This window comes from Lampris incognitus, chromosome 8, assembly GCF_029633865.1.
Source record: "Lampris incognitus isolate fLamInc1 chromosome 8, fLamInc1.hap2, whole genome shotgun sequence".
NCBI classification, from domain to species: Eukaryota; Metazoa; Chordata; class Actinopteri; order Lampriformes; family Lampridae; genus Lampris; species Lampris incognitus.
The window spans coordinates 7108302-7132987 of record NC_079218.1 but is presented as its reverse complement, the minus strand read 5'-3'; the positions used below and the strand labels follow the sequence as shown (position 1 = coordinate 7132987).

General features: G+C 49.0%; 1 protein-coding gene across 1 annotated transcript; it reads right to left on the bottom strand.

Moving 5' to 3' along the window:
* Positions 1 to 1519: 1519 nt before the first annotated feature.
* LOC130116985 (beta-galactosidase-1-like protein 2) lies at positions 1520 to 23929 on the bottom strand. Its single transcript, XM_056285104.1, has 18 exons — positions 23832 to 23929; positions 23663 to 23731; positions 18177 to 18272; positions 16301 to 16409; positions 16120 to 16212; positions 15885 to 15966; positions 13210 to 13274; positions 13021 to 13105; positions 10410 to 10547; positions 10136 to 10216; positions 8756 to 8862; positions 7896 to 8042; positions 4172 to 4243; positions 3994 to 4072; positions 3806 to 3893; positions 3609 to 3720; positions 2972 to 3088; positions 1520 to 2094 (listed from the first exon to the last, which is right to left on the bottom strand). Exons 1-18 carry the CDS (start codon positions 23867 to 23869, stop codon positions 2008 to 2010), a joined length of 1665 nt encoding a protein of 554 aa, XP_056141079.1. The 5' UTR covers positions 23870 to 23929; the 3' UTR covers positions 1520 to 2007.
* Between the last annotated feature and the right edge of the window lie 757 nt (positions 23930 to 24686).

Genomic DNA, 24686 nt, shown 5'->3' with positions numbered 1-24686 from the left:
CATCTGATTAGGATGCCTCCTGGGCACCTTCCTTTGGAGGTTTACCGGGAACGGCCAACTGGGAGGAGACCCCGGGTTAAACCCAGAACTCGCTGGAGGGACTACATGTCCAATCTGGCCTGGGAACGCCTTGGGATCCCCCAGGAGGAGCTGGAGGGGGTTGCTGGGGAGAGGGACGTCTGGAGCGCCCTAGTTAGCTTGCTGTCAGCGCGACCCGACCCCGGACAAGCGGCTGAAGATGAGATGATTAAATGAGTTTCCCACCAGAATCTGTCATTGTTCTACTGTTGTCTGTCCCCTTCCAGCCAATGTATCGGTCTTACCCAATCCATTCATGTCGTCCTCAAAACATGTGTTATTTTCAAACTTGTTGTCGAGTTGTTTTCAGTGCAATAAATATCAAACATTGTGTAATATAGTCACGCAATACACAGCAGTACAACTCAAAATGTGTTGTTTTAGCAGACATACCCACACGGACAGAACACCTGGAGGTAAAAAGGGTTTATTTGGTCATTCTGCTCAATATGTGAAGAGCCCGGCATGTAAAAGTTATAAAGGCCTTCTCCAACTGATTGTGTTTACTCTGCGCTTGACTGTTGTTCATTGACAAGAGCGGTTTCTCTTTACCACACTTCAGTGTTAGCTGGACGCTCCCTGCACACACTTGATCTGCAGCTAGACAACACATCAGCGGAGCTGGTGACTTCAGTTCTCTCCGGATGGCGGATGCATTGCCAGGGGACGTTAGGTAACAGGTAACATTTGACCCATGACCTCAGAAACCATCTGCTGTCCTGAAGAAAAAGGCATGGAAATCCCCCCCCCTTTTTCTCCCCATTTGTATCCGGCCAATTACCCCACTCTTCCGAGCCGTCCCGGTCGCTGCTCCACCCCCTCTGCCGATCCGGGGAGGGCTGCAGACTACCACATGCCTCCTCCCATACACGTGGAGTCGCCAGCCGCTTCTTTTCACCTGACAGTGAGGAGTTTCACCAGGGGGACGTAGCGCGTGGGAGGATCAGGTCGTTCCCCCCAGCCCCCCCCCGGACAGGCGCCCCGACCGACCAGAGGAGGCGCTAGTGCAGCGACCAGGACACATACCCGCATCCGGCTTCCCACCCTCAGACACGGCCAATTGTGTTTGTAGGAACGCCCGACCAAGCCGGAGGTAACACGGGGATTCAAACCAGCGATCCCCGTGTTGGTAGGCAACAGAATAGGCCGCTACGCTACCCGGACGCCCATGCATGGAAATTTCTCATGCTAATGTTGCAAAACTACTATATTTTCAGTAAGTGCAGAAGTCCTGAGGAACTTAAATGTGGTCCAGATCCACATCCGGTGATTGAGATAACTTGGTGCACCTTCCATTGCTGGTAACAGTCGGGGTAACCCCTGTTTACACGCTGTATGAGGACAACGCAGATCTTACATTTGCACAGCTGCTTAGATGACCGTGTACAGCAGACACGTGCTCGTGAATTATTCATGAATCTTCGCACGCCGTCATCCAGCGGTACGCTCAAAAAAAACTGAACTGTTGGATTTTGTTAACAACGTTGTGTCGAGTGGTAAAATCACCATTTACTTAACACAGTTACATGGAACCACTTGACATAACCTTCTTTTTATTTATTTATCTGCGTGTAAGCGCTTTGCTTACGGTACACCGCTCATTTGGAAGTGATGCTTGATGATGTTGGCACGGTTTCGGCCGGGTCTCGGGTCTCAGAATGTTATTTTGCTGTCCGTAAGACTGCCTGAAAAGGATCAATATCCGCAGGCAAAATCAAATCCACTGACCTGCCCTGGCAATGCACGTCGGTGTCCGGAGAGGGTTTATGACATGTTAGAAAACTACGCTGACACTTTGCAGAGACGGAAAAAAACCCCCCCTGATGTGGCAGCCAGCACTGAACATGGTAGAGAGAAGACGACAAAAGCTGCAGGAAACAGTGTCCATGTCTACGTTTCGCCACGTTACGGGCAGCTAAGGGAGGACAGTCACAGTATGTCCGCTGCCATGCCGAGGTCAGCCGTGTCCTCAAACTGGATCTTGTAGTCCGCCTCTTGCTCCTCGAACACAATGATCTGATTGGCGTAAACAGAGAAGGAGAGATGCCGGTTTAGGACCTTGCAGGGGGATGAGAAAACCAGGACTCAGTCAGAATTTGCAAGATGAAATGTTTTCTTGGCCCATTATAGCAGCGTTTCCCAACTCAGTCCTCGAGCACCCATTGGACTGCAGATTTTCGACGTAACCAAACCCAACAGGCGCTGGCCGAGAGAAGGACGCCACACAGGAGAGCTAACCCGCCAGGCCGGGACTCCACGGTCTACACCCATCTGCAGGCCAGGGCCAGTCTTTCAAGGATGAAGATGTACACGTCCTGCTGGAGTCGCCGGCCGCTTCTTTTCACCTGACAGTGAGGAGTTTCGCCAGGGGGACGTAGCGCGTGGGAGGATCACGCTATTCCCCCCAGTTCCCCCTCCCCCCTGAACAGGCGCCCCGACCGACCAGAGGCGGCGCTAGTGCAGCGACCAGGGCACACACCCACATCCAGCTTCCCACCCACAGACACGGCCAGTTGTGTTTGTAGGAACGCCCGACCAAGCCGGAGGTAACGCGGGGATTCGAACCGGCGATCCCCGTGTTGGTAGGCAACGGAATAGACCGCTACGCTACCCGGACGCCCCGTAAAGACATTTTCAGTGTAACCCTGCACAGGTAGGCCTGCTTGTATTTACTCAACCAATCAGCCCTTCAATATGTCCGATTTGGCACACCGGCCATGATGAAACACTTTATTATGACAGGCTGAGGAACTACAAGCAGGCCTACATATGCCGGGTTACAATGAAAGTCTGCAGCACGAAGGGAAACTTGGGCGACTGGGTTGGGAACAGCGCGTTATAATGGAAGAGTGAAACAGTTATCAGCACTGCAAGTTTTCTAATCCAGTCGTACCTGGTTGATGCCGCTGTTGAGAAAGGGCCCGGGGAGGTAGAGAGTTTGCTGGGGACCAATTGACCAGTAACGTCCCAGGTTCAGTCCGTTGATGAACACGACGCCTTTACCCCAGCCCTGTGGATATGGACACACTAAACCCTCACGGCACAGCGTAGTTCTGTTGCATCCACCTCTTTACAAACATCCATCCATCCATTATCCAAGTCGCTCATCCCAATTGGGGATGCTGGAGCCTATCCCAGCAGTCATTGGGTGTCAGGCAGGGAGACACCCTGGACAGGCCGCCAGTCCAGCACAGGGCCGACACAAACATTCACACCTAGGGACAATTTAGTAGGGCCGGTTCACCTGACCTACATGTCTTTGGACTGTGGGAGGAAACCGGAGCACCCGGAGGAAACCCACGCAGACATGAGGAGAACATGCAAACTCCACACAGAGGACGACCCGGGACGACCCCCAAGGTTGGACAACCCCGGGGTTCAAACCCAGGACCTTCTTGCTGTGAGGCGACCGCGCTAACCACTGCACCACCGTGCCGCCCCTCTTTACAAACACTATAGTGTATATATATATATATATATATTAAACAGTGAAACACTATGAGAAAAATATTAAGTTCTTATTTACTTACTGGGAGCTTCACAAACGTGTCGCTGGGATAACCATACGTGAACAGTCTCCCCATGAAGAAGCCCGGGAAGCTGGGGCCCTCCGGTAGGGCCTTCCAAGGCGCTTGATAGAGACTGGGATAGGGCGTTGTAACAGTTCACCATGACAGAAAATCTAAACCGATGTGCGGTGATTTAATCTTAACAAAAGCGGACAAACCTGTCAATAAAGTCGGGTTTCATATCCAGGGCGTAGATTGTAAAATCCCGCAAAGGGATACCGTTTAATAAAATGTCTCCCAGGAGGCCTGCAAGGAAGCAAATCAAATCTGACGCGTACACCCCCCGCAGCGCTCCAGTGATTTAATAACTTACAGCAAATGCACTATGCTGCGGCTTCATCAGTACCTTTGCGCTGATTATCGAGGTCTTCCCCCTGATGCAGCCGACCACAGTTCTCCACCAGCAAGCTCAAGGTCCGCCGCCCCTGCAGCGAGAAAGACCTTTAATGTGCAACAAGAGTCTGTCCTCCGTAGAGAAAAGAGCTGCGCACGACTTGCCTTCAGCGTCCATCTTGGTGCCGTACCTTACCATCAGGAACGGCCAGCTCCAAAGTCCAGCGCTTGAAAATCCCGACGTAGCGTCTATCTACAAACACCTTGGAGGAAAAACGCGGTAGTTTAAGTGACTTCGTCATTATCGTCAATCAGGAGTACAATGACATTCTAGCGCCGTTTCAATGCATATCGCGGTTTTTCCAACATCACAACATGATGAACATCCATCCATCCATTATCCAAGCCGCTTATCCAGCTGGAGCCTATCCCAGCGGTCACTGGGCGGCAGGTGCCCAGATAGCATCCGAATGTGGGCCACTTCAGGCAATGATGTGGCGCTGATGGCCTTCTGGCCCTGACAAAATGGATGTGAGCCTGAAGCAGAGGCGTAAAAACCCGGTCCAGAAAGTAAAAACCCTAACCGTGTCTTTACTCCACCCATGTACTAAACCATCAGATTGCACTGACTAGTTTCCCAAATCAGCTGGTTTAAAACATGGACGGAGTAAAGACATGGTTAGGGTTTTTACTTTCTGGACCGGGTTTTTACGCCTCTGGCCTGAAGTGGTCCACATGTATAATAGCAAATATGGTCCAAATATGCCAAATCAAATGTGGGCCTTTTTGGCAAAGACGCGGTACTCTGGGCAGCATGTAATCTGGATGTGACCCTGAAGTGGCCCGTGTGGTAAATGGTGAATATGGCCCAAATATCACAAAACAAATATGGGCCACCTTTGACAAATATGTGGCCCATGTGGCATTGCTATGGCTTGGTTCTGGCCCAGATCTGGTAAACAGGAGTGGACCGCCCAAGTGCCATCATTCCACACGGTATGTGGGCTGGATGCAAGTGTCAGTGTGGGACGGGTCCGGGCCACAGTAATTTTAATATCGGGGTGGGGAGACACCCTGGACAGGCCGCCAGTCCATCACAGGGCCGACACAAACACCTAGGGACAATGTAGTATGGCCGAATCAGCTGACCTACATGTCTTTGGACTGTGGGAGGAAACCGGAGCACCCGGAAGACCCCACACAGACACGGCGGGAACATGCAAACTCCACACAGAGGACGACCCCCAAAGTTGGACTACCCTGGGGCTCAAACCCGGGACCTTCTTGCTGTGAGGCGACTGCGCTAACCACTGCGCCACCGTGCCACCATTATAAACATTGCAGTTGGATATTACAATATTCCTAGGTTCTCCATCCTCTTATCCATGGAAAAGTGTGAAATCTGTAATCATCCAAACAAAATGCACAACAAAATGCATTTATTTTAAGTGTTACAATAGCTTAAAACACGAGTATGCTTCTCTAAGTAAAGCATTTACATAATTTCAATTCAAACATTCAGAGATGCAGAAGTCATTACATTAAACCTCTTCACAGCATCCGTTCATTGCAATTCCACAATGCGATCCGGGGGAAATGCTCCAATACCAAAATCTTCATGGCTTGGTGTCACAATTTTGCACTGAATAGATATTTCCCTGGAGCACACCCTCCGGTGTGCCGGAGGGTGTGCTCCAATTATCGGTGCATCACATTCTCAGCCTCCCTGGTAAAGTCTACCCTAGGGTGCTGGAAAGGAGGCTCCAACCGATTGTCGAACCTCGGATCCAAGAGGAACAATGCGGATTCTGTCCTGGCTGTGGAGCAATGGACCAACTCTTTACCCTTGCAGAAGTGCTGAGGTGGGCATGGGAGTTTGACCAGCCAGTCTACATGTATTTTGTGGACTTGGAGAAGGTTTACGACCATGTACCCCGCGGCACTCTGTGAGGTACAGCGGGAGTATGGGGTACCGGGGCAGTTGTTACAAGCCATCCGGTTCTTGTATAACCAAAGTGAGAGCGGTGTCCGCATTCTCGGCACAAAGTCAAACAAATTTTCGGTGGGTGTCGGACTCTGCCAAGGTTGTCCCTTGTCGCCGATTCTGTTTGTGATATACATGGACAGGATCTCAAGGCACAGCCAAGGTGAGGAGTGTGTCCGTTTTGGGAACCTCAAAATTGCATCACTGGTCTTCGCAGATGATGTGGCTTTGTTGGCTTCATCAGAATGTGACCTCAGGAGCACACTGGGGTGGTTTGCAGCTGAGTGTGAAATGGCTGGGATGAGAGTCAGCACCTCCAAGTCTGAGGCCATGGTTCTCTACCGGAAAATGGTGGATTGCTCCCTCTGAGTTGGGGATGAGTTGCTGCCCCAAGTGAAGGAGTTCAAGTATCTGAGGGTCTTGTTCACGAGTGAGGGTAGGATGGAGCGGGAGATTAACAGGTGGATTGGTGCAGCATCAGTAATGTGGATGTTGTACTGGACCGTTGTGGTGAAGAAGGAGCTGAGCCGGAAGGCAAAGCTCTCAATTTACCAGTCAGTCTTCGTTCCAACCCTCGCCTATGGTCATGAGCTTTGGGTAGTGACTGAAAGGGTGAGATCACGGATACAAGCGGCTGAAATGGGTTTCCTCCGTAGGGTGTCTGGGCTCAGCCTTAGAGATAGGGTGAGGAGCTTGGACATCCGGAGGGAGCTCGGAGTAGAGCCGCTGCTCCTTCGCATTGAAAGGAGCCAGTTGAGGTGGTTCGGGCATCTGATCAGGATGCCTCCTGAGCGCCTTCCTTTGGAGGTTTACCGGGCACGGCCAACTGGGCGGACACCCCGGGGTAGACCCAGAACTCGCTGGAGGGACTACGTGTCCAATCTGGCCTGGGAACGCCTTGGGATCCCCCAGGAGGAGCTGGAGGGCGTTGCTGGGGAGAGGGACGTCTGGAGTGCCCTACTTAGCTTGCTGCCCCCGCGACCCGACCCCGGAGAAGCGGCTGAAGATGAGATATTTCCCTGCACCCCTTCAATTGACATTATGTTAATGACTCTAAATCAAATAACAACATTGCAGAGAAACTGGAGTGACAAGACCACTAACTGACTGGAACAAACTGTGTGATAGGCGGCATGGTGGCGCGGTGGTTAGCGCGGTCGCCTCACAGCAAGAAGGTCCTGGGTTCGAGCCCCAGGGTAATCCAACCTCTGGGGTCATCCTCTGTGTGGAGTTGGCATGTTCTCCCCGATTTCATCCCACAGTCCAACGACATGTAGGTCAGGTGAATCGGCTGTACCAAATTGTCCCTAGGTTTTAAATTCTTGTGTGTGTGTGTCGGCCCTACGATGGCCTGGCGGCCTGTCCAGGTTGTCTCCCCGCCTGCCGCCCATGACTGCTGGGATAGGCTCCAGCATCCCCGCCACCCTGACAGCAGGATAAGCGGTTCGGATAATGGATGGATGGATATTTATATTGTATCTATGTATGTCCATTATCCAAGCTGCTTATCCGAATTCGGATCACAGGGATGCTGGAGCCTATCCCAGCAGCAAAAGGATGTAAATAATGCAGCTGTCCAAGACGTCATCAAACCAGACTAAATCACATTATTTGTCAGAATCACTGTTTTTCTTCAAGTGTAGTCGTAAAAAGGCGGACGTTGCTGTATTTCTTTTTCTATCAGGCAGTAAGACTGGACTGATGGGTCCAATGTGCCTCATACTGCGTCCTCTGCAACGTGACCGTTGCACATGAGTGCACCGCAGCGCCATTTCTGAAACAACACACTGCTCAGCCATGTTGGGTGGTGACCTCCTCTGCTAGTTATTCCTCTGAAGACGTCAAAATTGATGAAAGAGACCTCCAGGTCCCGATGTCCAGCAGCAGGTGCAAGAGCTGCCACGGTCGTGTCATGTGCCGGGACGACTTACCAGGGCGCGGTCTCGAACGTTGTCTCCAGATTTCAATAAGCCCCCGCTGGTGATGGCGGTCTCATACAGAGCGTAGCCATACGACTGGCCGTTCCCGTTGTTCACCGGCAGACTCTCCATGTTTACCGGCTTGGACGACTTAAATGGCTGCAGAGAAAAGTGAAGTACTTTTACCAACCTTTTGTTGAGACTAAAACAACACAACTTTTTTTTTTGTTATAAATTCATTCTGATTTAATTGATCAGTAACACTTATCATAACAGGCTATCCATTACACAGAAATAACCAAGTAATATATGTGTATAATAGATGTAATTTAACTTTGATGAGGGGCAATTACTGAGTATTTATGAATCACATTGTACCAAACACAAGTATTTTGTGTCACAGGGCTAAATAGTAATAGTAATTATCAATTATAGGTGTCTTTATAATTATCTATCATATATTATAGAACATAAGGTGGAGATTGAATGTGGTGCTATCTTTACTATAGTTATCTTTCCAAGCAGGACATTCAACATTCACCTTATATTCAAATGTAGCAGATAATTGCCATTTTAGCCCTGTGATATTTATACTTGTGTTGGGTACAATGTGACCTGTGAATTCATCCCATACAGTGTTTGATGTTGATGATATTCCAGCGCTTTATAATGACAGGGAAGCAATCTGGAAATATGGAAAAGCCCCAGTTTTACTCACATCTTACTCACATCTATTCTACTCATATTATGTCTTGGTTATTTCTGTGTATGCAACGGCCTGTAATTTAAAGTATTAACAACCTATTGATACAGGTATTTATATTTGCATTGTGGACACACACACACACACAATTAGAGACCCACACACTTACCCCCTCAGTGAAGCTCAAGGCCTCCCACAAGGACAGGTGCTGGTACATAACAGCCGGCTCGTATGATTCCCTATAATGCAGTGCCGGCATATTAGGGAAATTCTCCCCTCCCACACACAGACAAAAGAACCGGTCAGGTGAGAAGTTCAGTCACAATCCTCATGTTTTTTTTTTGTTTTTGTTTTTTATCAAATACTCCAGAATTAAAGTTGCTACAGGGAGAGTTGGCTTTTTGGTGCCTTCGTGCCCCCTTGTGGAGAAAAGTGATAGAGAATCCAGCAAGCACGTTTAATCAATATTTAGCAATAGCGGATCTTCTCCAATGGTCTCATATGCTTATGTCGGTCATACAGGGCAGTGTTTCTCAACCGGGGGTCCGCGGACCCCTAGTGGTCCGTGGTGTAATTGCAAGGGGTCTGTGAAAATAAAATATCTTTTAAAAAAAAGACCCTATGACATTTATAGAAATAGGATTATTTTACTCAAATGTGACTGAGACCTTTATCTACCTAAACTGTAAAGGGTAACAGGACTTTTTTCTCTAATTACATCTGTTTCACAAGTGTAATTTATTGTATTTTAATAAGAGATCTCGCTCCCGTTTACATTGTTAAAAGTTACTGCATAAAAATTCTGTTGTTACATATATCTGAAAGTTACTGAATACATATTCTGTTTTGTTACATATATCTGAAAGTTACTGAATACATATTCTGTTTTGTTACATATATCTGAAAGTTACTGAATAATATTCTGTTTTGTTACATATATCTGAAAGTTACTGAATACATATTCTGTGTTGTTACATATATCTGAAAGTTACTGAATACATATTCTGTGTTGTTACATATATCTGAAAGTTACTGAATACATATTATGTTTTGTTACATATATCTGAAAGTTACTGAATACATATTCTGTTTTGTTACATATATCTGAAAGTTACTGAATACATATTCTGTTTTGTTACATATATCTGAAAGTTACTGAATACATATTCTGTTTTGTTACATATATCTGAAAGTTACTGCATAAGAATTCTGTTTTGTTAACTATATCTAAGTTACAACTGAAAGCTCTTATTTTTGCCCCAGAGAGTGAATAAATGCTATAATGCAATTCAAAATGCAGTTTCTACTGTTTCTACCAAATTGCAACCCCCCTCCCCCAAGATCAGGTGGAGGGGTCCTCAGGGTAGATCGAAAATACGCAGGGGGTCCAGGACCCCAAAAAGGTTGAGAACCACTGAGCTAGAGGCACAAAAACTAATCTTGAGATTTATAAATAATCAGTGAAAAACTCTGGTAGCAGCTTTAATTGATGGAGTTACTTTATTTCCTACTTACCGGTGTCGTTCTTGATATCTGGCATTGAACTTACTGCTGTATCGACTGAACAGGTCCCTCAGGAGGTGGTACTTCGGTGTGTAGTCCCCGGCCTCGGACAGCGGAGCGTCATAGTCTGTAACCCACAACAAGTTAAAGGCGCGATGACGACGCGTTCACTGCCTCCTAGTGGTCACAGTCAGTACTACATCACAGTGGGCAAGTAAAGAAACTCCCAGCACCTTGAGGACACCATACCGTGACTATAATAAACGGTTTATCTCCATGAATTTGTCTGTGACAGTGCAAATGACTCATACGGAACCAACCGTAGCTTTGGACCAACGCTTTAAAAGAAGGATCCGCAAGCGCTCCGCTCATAAAGCCGAAACTGGACCCGCCGTGGAACATGTAAAGGTTGACGGACATCCCTCGCCTGAGAATCTCCCGCACGGTGGACACCATGTCTGTCAAAGGGAGAGATGTCAGTCATTCTGTCTGTGCTGCGTGAACTCCTGTGAGAAGGGAAGAGCGGATCATGACCACGACAAATTCCCACACTGCACTAATTACGCCCGGCTAATTGGCCGACTGAGTTCCCGGCCCGATATGTCAGGTTGACATAGTGTGTAATGTGGAGCAGGCATGGCTCAATGCCCCCCATGCTGGGAAAGAGTGAGCAGGACCCCAGGCTAGCTAACGGGAAGCAGTGTGAAAATACACGAAAGGGGAATTTTAAGTAAGTAAAACTTGTATAACAGTTACACATTACGTCATAAACGCATCAACAAGACGCATCAATTACAAGAGTATATACACAGAATAAAACATGCACACGTTCTCGTTACAACAAGCAGCAAACACTTTTGAGGGGCGGTAAGAAAACCCTGAGACGAGGACCCAAGTGGCTGCAGACGTGTATGGGGGGTCACGTCCATTTTAACCTTTTCCGGAGCTCATCTTCCAGATTTGGAGATACGGTACTTTTCCCTATCAGCTATAGTCAACGTTGCTTATTCATTATAAGTTGGGCCGTTGTATCATATGTAGGTTTGATAATAATGCTGTTGTTTCATCCTTATTTTCAGCTCTTTGTGAGTTAGTTAAGAAAAGTGCTTCACAAATAGTAATTGTTAATATTATTATCATATTGTTACTGATATCTAATAAGACTGGAGAACCTCTCATTCCACTTCAGGACAAATGATTCAATCATGAAGCCCACCTGTCTGTCTTATGAGCGGATAAAGCGGGAAAAATCTTGAATCTTGAAATTTTGTTGGGAATTTAATGTCCTAGGAAATTCTAATTCCCAATAACCGCAGTCGCCCAGCTTCAGAATTCACCCAGCTCAGCCCAACAGCATACTCCTCTTTAAAAACCAAAAACTGATTTAAGCTCAAATCTGGAAAACATTTTTTCTCCATCCATCCATCCATCCATCCATCCATCCATCCATCCATTATCCAAACTGCTTATCCTGCTCTCAGGGTCACAGGATGCTGGAGCCTATCCCAGCAGTCACTGGGCGGCAGGTTGGGAGACACCCTGGACAGGCCGCCAGGCCATCACAGGACCCCCCCCCCCCCACACACACACACACACACTGGGACAATGTAGTACGGCCGAGTCACCTGACCTACAGGTCTTTGGGCTGTGGGAGGAAACTGGAGCCCCCGGAGGAAACCCACACAGACACGGGGACAACATGCAAACTCCACACAGAGGACGACCCGGGACGACCCACCAAGGTTGGACTACCCCGGGACTCGAACCCAGGACCTTCTTGCTGTGAGGCGACCGCGCTAACCACTGCACCACCGTGCTGCCATCCATCCATCCATCCATCCATCCATCCATTATCCAAACCGCTTATCCAGCTCTCAGCATCGCGGGATGCTGGAGCCTGTCCCAGAATCACCTTTTAACGGTAACTGCTTCACCTTTTCAGATCTGAAAAATAAGGAAAAATATTTTTGATGTTTGACGTTTTTCTCCATTTTCCAGACCCATTCAAGAACCCTCTGTTGGGGCCCAGCTAACTAAGCCTGGCCCAGGCCACGCATCGCCTTAAAAGTAATTAAGGGATTTTTAAACATCAATCCTGCCCTTAATGGGCAGCCGGTGCAAAGAGGCAAGAATGGCGATTATGTTGGACCAGCAATCGGTCTGGTTTAAGTGAGTGGCTGTCACATTCGCTCCGCGCTCGTTGTAGTCTGGACGAAGCGGCCTGGCTGAGACCGGCAGAAAAGACACTGCAGTGCTCTAAACGTGAACAAATGAAGACGTGAGTAAAGTGCTCCCAAATCTAATCTCTGGTAACGTTTCTATTACGGAGCAAACAAGACAGGACCGTCTTTGGTAACATCCACCCATTATCCAAACCGCTTATCCTGCTCTCAGGGTCGCTGGGGCCTATCCCGGCCGGCGGTACTGGGCGGCAGGCGGGGAGACACCCTGGACAGGCTGCCAGACCATCACACAGGGCTGAAACACACACACACACACACACACACACACACACACACACCTAGGGACAATTCAGTACGGCTGATCCACCTGACCTACATGTCTTGGGACTGTGGGAGGAAGCCGGAGCCCCCGGAGGAAACCCACGCAGACACGGGGAGAACATGCAAACTCCCCACAGAGGACGACCCCCGAGGCTGGACTACCCCGGGGCTCGAACCCAGGACCTTCTTGCTGTGAGGCGACCGCGCTAACCACCGCACCACCCTCTTTAGTAACACGTTGGTCGGAAATCGTGTGCTGGATGAAAATAACACCCTGGTTCTTAGCAGGCCTTATTAATACCTGGGGCTCATGGACCAATACGACTCTGCACCTCACAAATAAAGGGACCCGGGTGCATCGATAGGGTCTATATGATTTGGGACGATTCTGGTGAAAGCGTGTAAATGAAGGCTGCCTTCTCCTTACCTTCTGAGGGGAGCACATTGTGAAGATCCCCCCACACATCGGACCCTCCCGTCCAGTAATCCATCACCATCATAGGGTTGTTAGGCTACGAGACAGAAAAGTGCCAATAAACCCGTGTGGACGGTCAAACGTTACATTTACTGTTGGCACGGTGGAGTAAGTTGGATACGTGAAGGGTTAGATAAATACCTGGAGAGCGAGCAGAGTCTGTAAGTCCCTCCGATTTAATTTCTGAAGCTTCAACGCCCTGATGACTGCAAGAGCACAGGTCACAAGGTCATTTGTGCGTTTGTGTGTCAGTGTTTGTGTGTGCAGGGCTGGATAGGAAACTACCTGCCCCACTGGAAACGTCATCCTTAAACAGTCCTTTGGGTTTGTCGAATGAAGCAGCATGATGGGATAAAACTCAGTCCCTTTTAGGTCACATAACAATGTTTGAGGTATTGAGGAACAGCTCGTAATAAAAGGCCAAAAAAAAAATTACAGGCTTCGGCTCACTTTTTTTTTAAACCCAGATCCATTAAAACTTAGTTAGGCATCGTTTAAAATCGGTCATCTCGCAGTACCGTCACACATATCTTCATTTATTTTATATTTATGCAGATTACGTTCTCGATAGGGGCGAAATCGGATTTCATTCAGAATTCGTTCATGCCAACGGTGAACCGCCTGTAATACGGTGATGCAGCTGTGGAAGCAGGAAGTCCGGTAGCCTGCCCGATCCGCTCTGCACATGTGCAGAAGTCCGTGCATGCACAGAAGGGTTATGGGTTCGGGAGAGAGGTGAAATCCTGTGCAGACTTCTGTGCATGTGCAGAACGGATCAGGCAGCCGACACGGACCGGGTACAGACACACACTTCCAGAGATAACCGACCCGTCGTATGACGGCTGACGACAGTGACGCGACAAGGGAAGCATATCTGTATAGGCGGATTATGAGAAAATGGGGGCACAGATGCGTAGCCCCCCCCACCCACCCACCCAAGCAGGATAGGAACGCTGACTTGCAGCCAACAGCACAACAACTAAACTCACCTGTCCCTCAGCAGGATTTACAGCACACATGCATAGTTAATGCCAACAGCATATTATCGAAGAAATTCACCTGCAGTTTCCTTCAGTTGCTCAGCAGGACTTGGGGGGGGGCTCTGTGATTAACATGAATGACTAAGCCCTTTGACTTGTGTCGAGAAATGCAAAGATGATAACAGCGACTTCACAGAGGTTCTGGCTTAGGGCCCCCTGGGCCTGAGCCCTGTAGGCCCGTCTGGTAATCCACCTATGCATATCTGCTGATGTGCAGAGCGCAGTTTGTGAATATCTTTTTCAATGGGACACATTTTAAGACATGTCTGACCGTATTCTGAACTTCCTGTTTTCAAAAAGGAGCTTCTGAAGGCGTAAACGATCGCCCCATCGGGCCGTGTGAAACCCGAGCAAGAAGATTCAGCAAAATGGCAAGTTTCTTAGTACCGAAGTGATAAGCAAATTAATTTGTCTGCAATTTTAAGTGATGCCTTGCACCGTTTCCGATGCAGAGATCTGGGTTCAAAAGCACGAGGACCATATTACCTAAGGATACATTTCAGGTTTGCACACAATAATTGCTATTATTACCATACTTCATAATCAAGAATCGGGAACATTTATTTGTCCTTTCGTTCCATGTACCTGCACACATGAAGTGAAATGAAACATTGTTTCCTCCAGCCCACAGCAGTGCAACACAAAGACAAAAACACATATCCACACGACAAGAACACATATAGCCAAACTACAAAAACACATATATCCAACATATCAAAAAAAAAAAAAAAATCACTGTCCAAGAGAGCCAGGATGACTGTCGGAACTGCTGGTCTGCATGGGCTAGCAGTTAGCTTAGCCTGCCCCGCTTCCGTGTCCTGTCAGACCGCCCTCAGCGTTTCCTCCTTGGTGCAGGTCCAGGCAGGGCCGTGGTCCCTGGGCCCGCTGGACACAGCAGACCAGGATCCCTCAGCCGATCCAATGCCAGCTCTCCCAGCCAGACACCTTCAACACCCACCCCCCCCCGCACGCCACACGACGACACAAAAAACACAGTCAACGCAAGGCGGGGCCGCCGCCAGGCCACCCTCGGCGTTATCGGAACTGCCAGTCTGCATGGGCTAGCAGTTAGCTTAGCCTGCCCCGCTTCCGCGTCCTGTCAGACCGCCCTCAGTGTTTCCTCCTTGGTGCAGGTCCAGGCTGGGCCGTGGTCCCTGGGCCCACCGGACGCAGCAGACCAGGATCCAACAGCCAATCCAGTGGCAGCTCTCCCAGCCATCAAATGAAGACACAAATTTAGACGCAGACGTGGACAAAGACACCGCGTGGACGGTCCTGGGTGAGGCCGCCACAAACGTGAAATCGCGCCGCCATAAAGATCAAACATCGCCATCTTTTTACATTACATCACATGTTTCCCCTCAGCAGCTTATTGCCGGCATTAATTGGACATTCTTGACTCTGTAGTAGCCTAGCTAACATTAAATAGTTAAAAACAGGCGGGGCTTTCAACGATATTAAGGCACCTGATGCCTTGTTTATACCCGCCTTGTATGGTAGCGAGACATCGTCACGTCTATCACCATTCATATGAACGTACTAGCAAGTAAGTCGTCGAGTTTGGATATTTTTCTGTCATTTGTACGCCTTCTACGAAGTAATGCCTTTTCATAAATATCTGAAAGTAGGATACAACATTTTCTCGGCTAGAGAACAAACTCCTGTGGCAGAGTTTCCGTTTCTTTTGTTTTATTTCAGGGAACACCTAAATCTGTCACAGGTGTTACGGGTGTACTATTACTACCCAACCCTGGCTGTATCTATAATACACCGTACCTCCAGTCACACCCCCTGCCTTCAATCCACTGGTGCTGTCTGACGTAAGCAGGAGTTCACTGATTCCTCTGGACTGCAAAGCCTTTCCAAGTCCCCCAACGAGTAAAACAGAAAAAAAAACACCAACATAGTAATCAGCATAAAAATTTAGCCATGAGCATCAACCTATTCATTTGTGTGTGTGTGTGTGTGATTGTGTATGTGTGGTTGAGTGCATGCAGGCGAGTGACGTTACCTCCTTGATGAAAAGCATATAACTCTCATCCTTGGCAAAGGATCCATATTCATTTTCCAACTGCACTGCAATAATGGGGCCTCCTTTCTTAAACTGTAATATCACAAGAAACAGTTTGATGTTTGACTATAACCTGAAACAAACCTCAAAAACTATTTGCTTGTTTTAAAAAAACAATGACCTGCAAGGGAACGACTTTGGGAATGAGTTTATCAAAGAAAGCGTTGACAGCTTCAGTGAATTCTGGGTAAGTTGTCCTCAGCCTCATGTTCCCATCGCGGAGAAGCCAACTGCAAAGACACAAACACCGAGATGCTGAGAACTGACCGTCACACGGCGCTGCAAGGACAACGGACACATGCTCCTTTCCCGCTGCACGGTACCGGCTCGACTCAACTCTACTCACTTGTTTTTGGTTTTCCATCAGGAAAACTTAGGGATAGTACCTGGTACAAGGTACTTTTTTTGGTACCACCTCCGTCGAGGTTCCACGCGAGCTGAGCCGATACTAAAAGTTGACATGAAAATACCACTATAAATATAAATAAATAAAATAGAAAAAAATTTATAAATACATTTTTTTACATTTATTTAAATATAAATAAAATCTGACCACTAATTGGCCAGAGATAAATTGAACAGCTCTGTTTCTAACCAGGAAATGCCAAAGCGAGTGTTATGAAACTTGTATTATAGTTGCCAATCTGTCTGAAGCCATGGTTCTCTACCAGAAAATGGTGGATTGCTCCCTCCGGGTTGGGGATGAGTTGTTGCCTCAAGTGAAGGAGTTCATGTATCTCAGGGTCTTGTTCACGAGTGAGGGTAGGATGGAGCAGTAGACTGACAGGTGGATTGGTGCAGCATCAGCAGTAATGCGGACGTTGTACTGGACCGTTGTGGTGAAGAAGGAGCTGAGCTGGAAGGCAAAGCTCTCAATTTACCAGTCAACCTTCGTTCCAACCCTCATCTATGGTCATGAGCTTTGGGTAGTGATCGGAAGGGGTGAGATTGTGGATACAAGCGGCTGAAATCAGTTTCTTCCGTAGGGTGTCTGGGCTCAGCCTTAGAGATAAGGTGAGGAGCTCGGACAGCTGGAAGGAGCTCGGAGTAGAGCCACTGCTCCTTCGCGTCGAAAGGAGCCAGTAGAGGTGATTCGGGCATCTGATTAGGATGCCTCCTGGGCGCTTTCCTTCGGAGGTTTACCGGGCACAGCCAACTGGGAGGAGACCCCGGGGTAGACCCAGAACTCGCTGGAGGGACTACATCTCCAATCTGGCCTGGGAACACTTTGGGATCCTTCAGGAGGAGCTGGAGGGTGTTGCTGGGGAGAAGGACGTCTGGAGTGCCCTACTTAGCTTGCTGCCACCGTGACCCGACCCCGGAGAAGCGGCTGAAGATGAATGAATGAATGAATGATCGATCCATGTAAAAAAATTATTTTTTTGTCAGTGAATCTCTTAGTTACACTAATATTGTTCATGTGAAGCACATTTAGAGTTGGTCTTGTTGATTTTTTTTTGGAAAATAAAACACTTGTGTGGGACGCTGGTAGAGAAGGGAGGAAAAGTCAACACGCCCACAAATGTCCAACAGGGCTTCGCCGTGACGGGATACTATCTGCAGTGGAAAATGAAATCCCAAAAAGTAAAGCGAGTAGAGTTGAATAGAGTAGAGTCGAGTTGAGCCAGTACAATGCAGTGGAAAAGGGGCAATAGAGGGCTCCACAAAATGGACAAGTCCCATTTAGCCTGGCTCCTCTGGTTCCCCTCGCCAATGAAACAAAGACACTTTTATGGTGCGTGTTCAGGCGATCCCTGCAGATTCGCCAGCATTTGTAATTTCATTACTTGTGCTGAGGAAGAACATTTCTCTTTAACAATGGAGCAGTGAGCAGACTTTTAGATTCACTGGCACCTTCTCATTCACATACTGTCCATTTCATTTTATAATAATGAGCATTCCTTAAGCTACCATGCAAGATCACATAGTCACTTCTTTTTTTCCCCCTCAAAATCTATGGACAAACAAAACGGTAGTACTTATTACACTCCTCATACCTTGGCAGTCCCCCTAAATCCAGCTCAGAGGAAATATAGGGTCCTGGCCGGAGAATCACCCACAGGCCCAACTCGGCTGCAAGGTTGATGTAAGCTCTGAAATCAATACGGAAAATCAAAAAATAGCTTCTATTCTATAACATCCCCACTAAATGGAGAGAATGCAAGACTCTTCAAGGTTCCCTCATGAGTCCCATACTCAGAACCATGCAAATATACGCGGATGATTTTTTTTCTCCTGTTAATCACAATGGCGTCCGATCAAACGTATTGTAACCGGTTATTTTGTTGCCCGGTGCGGGATTCGATACGGAGTGTGCTGCACCACAAGGCGACGTCACTAACCGCTCGGCTAAAGGGTCACACCCGTTAGCTAGGGGGCTAATGTGTCTTATTAGTAGTTTACAGATCAAACGTATCTTTTCTGAAGCAGGCGAAATCAGCTTGGTGACGACGGCCTTACGTTTCTCTTTAGTTACTTAGCGTCTGAAGGGCCGTTCACACGGCCACGTTTTCAACATAAAACGGGGAGGTATTGTTGCGTTTTGGCCGTTCGTTCACACGACGACGGCGTTCTGGGGGCCTGAAAACGCAAACTTTCGAGACCGGGTTCCAGAGTGACCTCTTCTGAAAACGCAACTCTCCAGCGTCGCCGTGTAAACTCGCGAACCCGGTTCCGGCAGAAACGGTGACGTCACGGCTCCACTTCGCACATGCGTATTACGTTTTCAGTCAAATAGACATGCGCGAGTAAGAACGCATGCCGTTATCTCTGCTACGTTTATTAACGCTCCTTCAGCGTCAATAACCATCACCATTACTGTGAGCGGCGGAGACGCATTATTTACATGCGCCAAATCCTCAATCATCGTCCGTCCAGACGAACCTATCTGGACGTCTGTTTACTCGCCGCTCTGAGAAGAAAGCGTTTGTGCGCAGGCGCGTGGTGTGATCGGGGTCCGCCGAAACGCCGGAAGGGCTCTCTACCACAACGTTTCACCGCCGACTAGTGGCCCGGCATGGATACTACAGCGCTTTCGGTCGTTTTTGGCGGATCCGTGTGCAAGCGGATCGTATTCAAAACGATGTCGTCTGAACGCGGAACTTCTTTAAAACGCAAAGGAAAAACTTCCGTTTTTAGCAAGACCGCTGTCGTGTAAACGTGACCCGAGTGTCCTTGGGGCGGAGGCAAGGGGTGTGGCCCGGGGGTCCACTTAAGGTCTGGCCACACCTCTGGCCATCCACGCAACACCGCTATTCCGATGGCCTTACGGTCGCTCCATCCCAGTTCTGACACCAATGTAGCGAATTCGGGGGGACAACGCAACCACAGAAACTGCCGCGGCCGGGACGCGAACCCGTATCGCCCGCACCGCAGGAGACATCGCTAACCGCTAGACTAAAGGGTCAGGCCCGCGAGCCAGCGGCCAGCGGGTCTTCTTATCCATGCACGTTACAATACTATGCGCTCTATCGCCATGTGCTCCATAGCGGTTCTGCGCATGGTTAGGGGAGGTTAGGGGTTAGTTTGGATTGTTATCGACTCGCGCTACGGGAGCATTTTTCGACAAAGCAGCACAAATCGTCAGAACACGGGCATCACAAGCTATAAGCAGCCTGGCTGTGTCAGTTTCCTGGCAAATGGAAGAATTGAATAAGCATGTAGCGGCTCCTGTACGGTTTTAAAACAGCGACCATTTCAAGCAAGACTGCAGACTTTCAGTGCGGACTTAGCTTTTGTCGGTCTTCGTTTATCAAATATTTGGCGATAGGCGTGTAAAATTCAATGGAATTTGTTTTTCCGCGGCTTCATGCTAGCGTGAGATTGGGGCTCAGATGCGTGAGTCTCACACTCGGTGCGTGAGAGTTGGCAGCCAAGTGCTAATATGCAAAGTAACGCAAATGGATAACTTTGCTAGTACTGCCCATAATGTTACGGTTGCTATATTTTGATTTTGTGCCCGTCATGCAAAATGAATGAAAGCCACTTTATTTGACATTGTATTCTTACGATGGATTTGTTCTCTGCATTTAACCCATCCTACTTTATAGTAGCAGTGGGCCGCTGCGGTGCCTGGGGGACCAACTCCAGTTCTTCTTTCCGACACAGACAGGATTATATTAACCCTAACATGCGCGTCTTTTTGACGGTGGGAGGAGACCGGAGCACCTGGAGGAAACCCAAGCAGACATGCAAACGCCACACAGAAAGGACCTGGGACGGCCTGAGGTTCGAACCCAGGACCTTCTTGCTGTGAGGCAACAGTGCCGACCACTGAGCCACCGTGCTGCCCAAATGAAGAGAAACATAACTTCCTACTTCGGTCAGTGTGGTCAGAAATCAAGTAATGAGAGAAGGGAGAGTGGTGCTGAGAGGGGGATGCAGAGACAGAGTCAGACAGTAAAGGGGAAGAGCAAGTGGACTTACAGGTACAGCACACCACCACCTGCCTTATGCATTTAGCTGGAGTACCTCTAGGATTCTGCCTTCAACGGCTGATGTGGAATATACTTTTCAAAGCCAATGCAAGTAAAAAAAGTTCATCACCTGAAAACCTCACGTGATGATAATTTTAACTTATATGTCTTTACCAACAGATGACACTTACCCATTCAGACAGTGACGGTGATGCCAGAGCACAGATCCCACCAAAGTGGATGTCAAGCTTGACAGCTCACTGGCCAGAGGACCAGCAAATAGGGGACATCTCCCTATCGGCCTGCATTCAGCCAGTATGAGTTGCACCTGCGTATTGGTTGGCCTGTGATTATGTGCACCTGTGCTGGGGACTATTTAACGGGTTGTTTGCGGACGTTCTCTGTCGAGTCTTGGAGAGGCCTCACGTTTGTCTGCGGAAGCGGTTGGAGCCTCGTTGAGAGAGCGTTTGCTATTTTATGTTTAGTCTAGTTTGCGTTATTGCCTGCCCTGGTTGGCAGCAACCTTTTGTTTTGTGTTTTTGCTAAAGTCCAGTAAAGAGACTTGGTGCTTCACCCTCTGCCTCTTCTCTGCAATTGGGTGCAAATACACCGCGTTACAAAGGTAGGTTACAGTATGCAAGCCACAAGCCACTGGTTACTGCTGTGCTACCGTTTGTGTTTTATCTGTTTGCCTTAAATGAGTTGCAGTATCTCAGGGGCTTGTTCACGAGTGAGGGTAGGATGGTGCGGGAGATTGACAGGCGGATTGGTGCAGCATCAGCAGTAATGTGGACATTGTACCGGACTGTTGTGAAGAGGGAGCTGAGCCGGAAGGCTAAGCTCTCAATTTACCAGTCAGTCTTCGTTCCAGCCCTCACCTATGGTCATGAGCTTTGGGTAGTGACCGGAAGGGTGAGGTCGCGGATAGAAGTGGCTCAGATGAGTTTCCTCCGTAGGGGGTCTGGGCTCAGCCTTAGAGATGGGGTGAGGAGCTCGGAGCAGAGCCGCTGCTCCTTCGTGTTGAGGTGGTTCAGGTATCTGATCAGGATGCCTCCTGGGCACCTTCCTTTGGAGGCTTACCGGGCACAGCCAACTGGGAGGAGGCCCCGGGGTAGACCCAGAACTCGCTGGAGGGACTACATGTCCAATCTGGCCTGGGAACACTTCGGGATCCTTCAGGAGGAGCTGGAGGGTGTTGCTGGGGAGAGGGACGTCTGTGGTGCCCTACTTGGCTTGCTGCCACCGCGACCCGACCCCGGAGAAGCGGCTGATGAGTGAATGAATGAATGCCTTAAATGATGACGTTTCAAGAAACCATTACAAAAATGTGGTCTGCACTTGTGACATCAGACCATGTTGTTTTAACTTGTGTACCTCAACTGACAGATGAAAGACTTGGTGTATCAAGGGCACAACAACACAGTTGGGCCTTCAATGAAATGCCCTGACCAGAGTGGGCCACCAGGTATATGATGGACATTCATACTCTTGCATACGTTTATATATCGATATAATCCATTATCTGAACCGCTTATCCTGCTCTCAGGGTTGTGGAGATGCTGGAGCCTATCCTAGCAGTCATTGGGCAGCAGGTGGGGAGACACCCTGGACAGGCCGCCAGGCCATCACAGGACCGAGAGACACACAAACCCATTTTGACTTGACCCATTCATACCTAGGGACAATTTTTAGTACGGCTGATTCACCTGACCTACATGTCTTTGGACTGTGGGAAGAAACCGGAGCACCCGGAGGAAACCCGCGCAGACACGGGGACAACATGCAAACTCCACTCAGATGGCCCGGGACGACCCCCAAGGTTGGACCACACCGGGGCTCAAACCCAGGACCTTCTTGTGAGGTGATGAGTGGCATGACTGAAATGGCTTATTTCCTTTTCTTGTTTTAGACATCTCCAGTTTTCGAGCCGAAGCACCAGTCCAGCCACAGCTTGCAACATTTCCAAGGACGGTCATGGGGGACGGGCCAAGAAACTTGAAGACCTCGTGGTATTCCCGTCACAAATGGACTGAATACTCTGTAAAAGGATGCTGTTTATTGTTGTGCCTGCAGGCACTTTGGCCTTTCAAACACTGACTCTGTTTTAACTTCAGATATAGATTCAGGTTTTATATATGGGCGGCACAGTCTTCGCACAGCAAGAAGGTCCTGGGTTCGAGCCCCGGGGTAGTCGAACCTTGGTGGTTTGTCCTCTGTGTGGAGTTTGCATGTTCTCCCCGTGTCTGTGTGGGGTTCCTCCCACAGGCCCAAGACATGTAGGTGAGGTGAATTGGCCATACTAAATTGTCCCCCATACTAAATTGTCCAGAGTGTCTCCCCACCTGCTGCCAAATGACTTCTGGAATAGGTTCCAGTATCCCCGTGATCCTGAGAGTAGGATAAGCAGTTCAGCTAATGGATGAATCAAGATGTGTAAAACCTGAACCCAGGACCACATTGTTCTTGCTGTGAGGTGTCTGCCCTAACCACTGTGCCACCCTAGATATAAAATTTGAGTCCTCATGGTGTACATGATGGTCGCTGTTGTGAGTGACCAAAAAAAATTGACTACGGCGGCTTGCCACGCAGGAAAATAAAATTAACAAGGCTCGGTTTCTGTGCCACCCCAATGTAATTGTCTCAGCCTGCCCCCCTCCCCCCATCACAATGGTCTGGCTCCGCCACTGGATAAGTTGTTGCTGCAGCAGCGGTTGTCAGGTTGGGCTCCCCTGCTGCCTGCTCCCCGGAGCTCTGCTCGGCTGACGACCAAGGCCCGATACCAACTCCCAACAGGCCCCAAGCAGGTTATATTGTGAGGTGTGAGAGGGAAAACACAAGGTGGGTTTATGTTTAGAACAACAAAACCAACATCAGGGGTACGTACTGGGGAGTTTGGTTTTAATGCTGAGGTTCACAACTGGGTCGTGTGTTTAGGGCAGAACCTAAACCGGCTGTCGCTGCAGGGCAAAACTCGTTTATCCAACACTGATTATGGAGGTTAAGCATCACATGCATTGTTCCCAAGAACACAGCGAAGGCTTGGAAATAGAAAACAAGTGCACCCTTACTGCAAGTCCAGCTGGGTGTGGAAGTGGAAGGCGCCTCTCTCCGGCTGGTGTAAACTCCAGGGCACGTATCTGCAAGGACGCATGACGGTCTCGGTTAGAGGCGAGTCAGGGACAGCGCTCGTGCAACACGTACTACAGCAGATCGGGGGGGGGGGCAAGCAAGTCCTACGTGGTGAGGGTGTTGATGCCACAAGCCTTCATCTTCATCAGACGGTCCTTCCAGTAGGCCCTGGGGACACGGAAGTAGTGGACGGATCCCCCAAGGACCCGGAAAGGCTCGCCCTCTAAGGTGAACTGCGAGGAGTTGGCCACCAGGCCCACTTTCCTGCTCGTTTTCCTCCCCCCTGCCTGCATCCTGGAGAAGAATTGGAGGTTTGTGTGTCTCTCTCACACACACACACACACAATACACCACCACATACACACTGCTGAGCCGGAGTGGGACCCCATGACCGGTCAAATGTTTGGCAGCACTTTGGCACAATCCGTGCAAATGGACAAATAAGCAGCGACACATCTTGATTTGGAGAAAAATGTGACTGGGTATCAAACGGTGCTCTTTCATTAGGTTGGTTTCTTTGCCATAAAGTTAGATGATGGGGGGGGGGGAGGTGCTGCACGGCTATCTCTGAGGGAGAGGTGTATGCATGAAAGTAAGAACTTACCCAAAGTATCTGTACATCATGAAGCCGACGACGCCTAAACAGAAGAGTACATACTGCCTTTTGTGCGCGTTTCTTCTCCCCAGACCCACCATGGATGAAGCGCAGGACCCTGTCCCGTAGCGCCGCCGCAACACGCCCTCAGAGTCCCCGCGGCGGGCGCGCGCCTCACCCGGCCACCCGCGCGCAAATGAGGCGTGACGGGAGGAGGCGCCGCCCCTCTGCGAGGCCCTGGCACGCAAATCAAACGAGCTTCTTGCATTTTTGATCGTGGGTGGGCGTCTCCATCAAATTTTAACCCAACTTTGTACAATTATAACAATTTTATCCTGGGGGGGGGGGATTACATGAGGATGGACCCG